We start from the raw sequence: 1,951 nt of genomic DNA, 5'->3' as shown, positions 1-1,951 counted from the left end.
AATCAAGCAAGTGTAAGAAATTAATTAGAAAATGATAGAGCCTCTAACTTATTTTCATCCATTTAGTCTGACATTCTATTTTTTTTTTCTTTTTTAGAAATGCCCGAACCATCATTTGAATTTATTTATCCTGTCAGATATCATCCAAAAGAGAAAAAATGGCCACATAAGAAACCTTTCAACAAGTAAGTGTTGTTGTGATTTTACTGATAAATAACGAAAGCAATATATTTTCTGTCTTTTATCTTTTGTCTTTCATCTTTTAATTGAAACAGTCATTAGACTGCAGCCATGAAGCCTTGAAGAATTTTTAGTTGAGCAAATTGACCACAATACTTTTTTTAAGCATGGTACTTCTTTTATCAGTTTCTTTTGCCAGCTCGCTAAGTTACAGGGTCGTAAATAACCCAACACCAGTTGTCAAGCAGTAGTGGTGGACAAGTGCAGGCACAAATTCTCTCTCACACACACAAGCTTCTTTCAGGTTCTGTCAACCAAAGCTACTCACAAGGCTTTGGACAGCCTGAGGCTATAATAGAAGACAGAGGATGTTAATGATTTGGTTTCTTTTCAGCATTTGGTCACTTTATTTGCAATCAATATTGTTGGATCACCATATGATATGTAGTGTTTGACATTAATGTACGTGAAATGCAGAGACATATTGGATTATGTAGTCTGTAACACACTATTTTTAACCATTTATAATTCAAATTCTTCTGTCAAATGTAATAGACACTGGTCAAAGCCTTGTGAGTGAATATCATAGACAGAAGCTGAATGAAATCTGATTGTGTGTGTGTGTGTATGCATGCATATGTGTTCATATTTGCATTTCTCCAGAGTTACTGTGCTGCACTCAGTGATATTTTCATTTCACCTATCAAGAAAAAATTCCTACACTTGCTTTGTACCTTCGAAGACATGTGAAATAAGAAATCCTTATCTTAAAATACAGGTATGGGTTGTTTACAAGAAGAGTATACAGCACTGAAACAATGTCTCAAGATTATATTCATCTAACTCATGTTAGCATGGAAAAAATGAATGTTCCAGGATGAACTTCTGTCTTGTGACATATAATACTATTTTTATTAAACATCTTTCAAGCAAACTCGGTCTAAAACTACATTTAAAATATTTTGTGCTATTTGGTTTTCAAAGAGACATTTTGACTGACTTAAAATATAGGTATTGTGGAACGTTTGCTATAGTGTGGAATTATTTAACATGGAACACATTTTCCCTTGTTTCCCATGTTACAGCAGAGTACAACATTTTTACATGATGGATGCTTCTACCTTTACCAAAAAAATATTTTTTTTTTTAGCCTTTATCATTGCTTTCCTAAATTTAGTACACCATAAGTCTATGTGAAAAATATCTTTCACCTAAAATTGCTTTTGTCATTTGCCTTCTTTGTTTTCTCATCAGAAATTCAGTAAGAAATTAGTGTTGCATATCGATTACTCATGCAAAGGAAGACAACTCTGATTTCATTGGAGTTGTCATTTGGATAATGTGGTTCGAGTTTTCCTACTACCGACAATATTTAAGTAGAATTTTCTACTTACATATTTCAAATATACAAATCAGAAATTTGTTTCTCTTTAGCACCGGTTCTCGTCCGATCACCGAAGTTAAGCAACATCGAGCCTAGTTAGTACTTAGATGGGTGACCGCTTGGGAAACCTAGGTGCTGTAAGCATGCCGTATCACACCATTTCGAGCGTGGCCGTTGATCGTTACCAACGTCGCCTCCCTGGCATGTGAAAAGACATTCGAACGAGATCGTTGCCAGTGCCGATGGACTGGCTCCTGTGCAGGTGGCACGTAAAATGCACCATTTTGAGCATGGCCGTCGCCAGTTCCGCCTGACTGGCCTTCGTGCCGGTGGCACATAAAGCACCCATTACACTCTCGGAGTGGTTGGTGTTAGGAAGGGCATCCA

The 1,951-nt window shown here is 36.3% G+C and overlaps 1 protein-coding gene across 1 annotated transcript in view; it reads left to right on the top strand.

Moving 5' to 3' along the window:
* LOC106878769 (39S ribosomal protein L38, mitochondrial) overlaps positions 1 to 238 on the top strand; it is an 18,430-nt gene extending 18,192 nt beyond the window's left edge. Inside the window, exon 7 of the mRNA XM_014928095.2 lies at positions 98 to 238. Coding sequence (XP_014783581.1) covers positions 98 to 189 — 92 coding nt within the window. The 3' untranslated portion in view covers positions 190 to 238. The remainder of the gene's footprint in view (positions 1 to 97) is intronic.
* The last annotated feature ends 1,713 nt before the right edge of the window (positions 239 to 1,951 follow it).

This window comes from Octopus bimaculoides, chromosome 5, assembly GCF_001194135.2.
Source record: "Octopus bimaculoides isolate UCB-OBI-ISO-001 chromosome 5, ASM119413v2, whole genome shotgun sequence".
Classification (NCBI taxonomy): Eukaryota; Metazoa; Mollusca; class Cephalopoda; order Octopoda; family Octopodidae; genus Octopus; species Octopus bimaculoides.
This window is presented reverse-complemented; position numbering and strand designations above follow the sequence as displayed.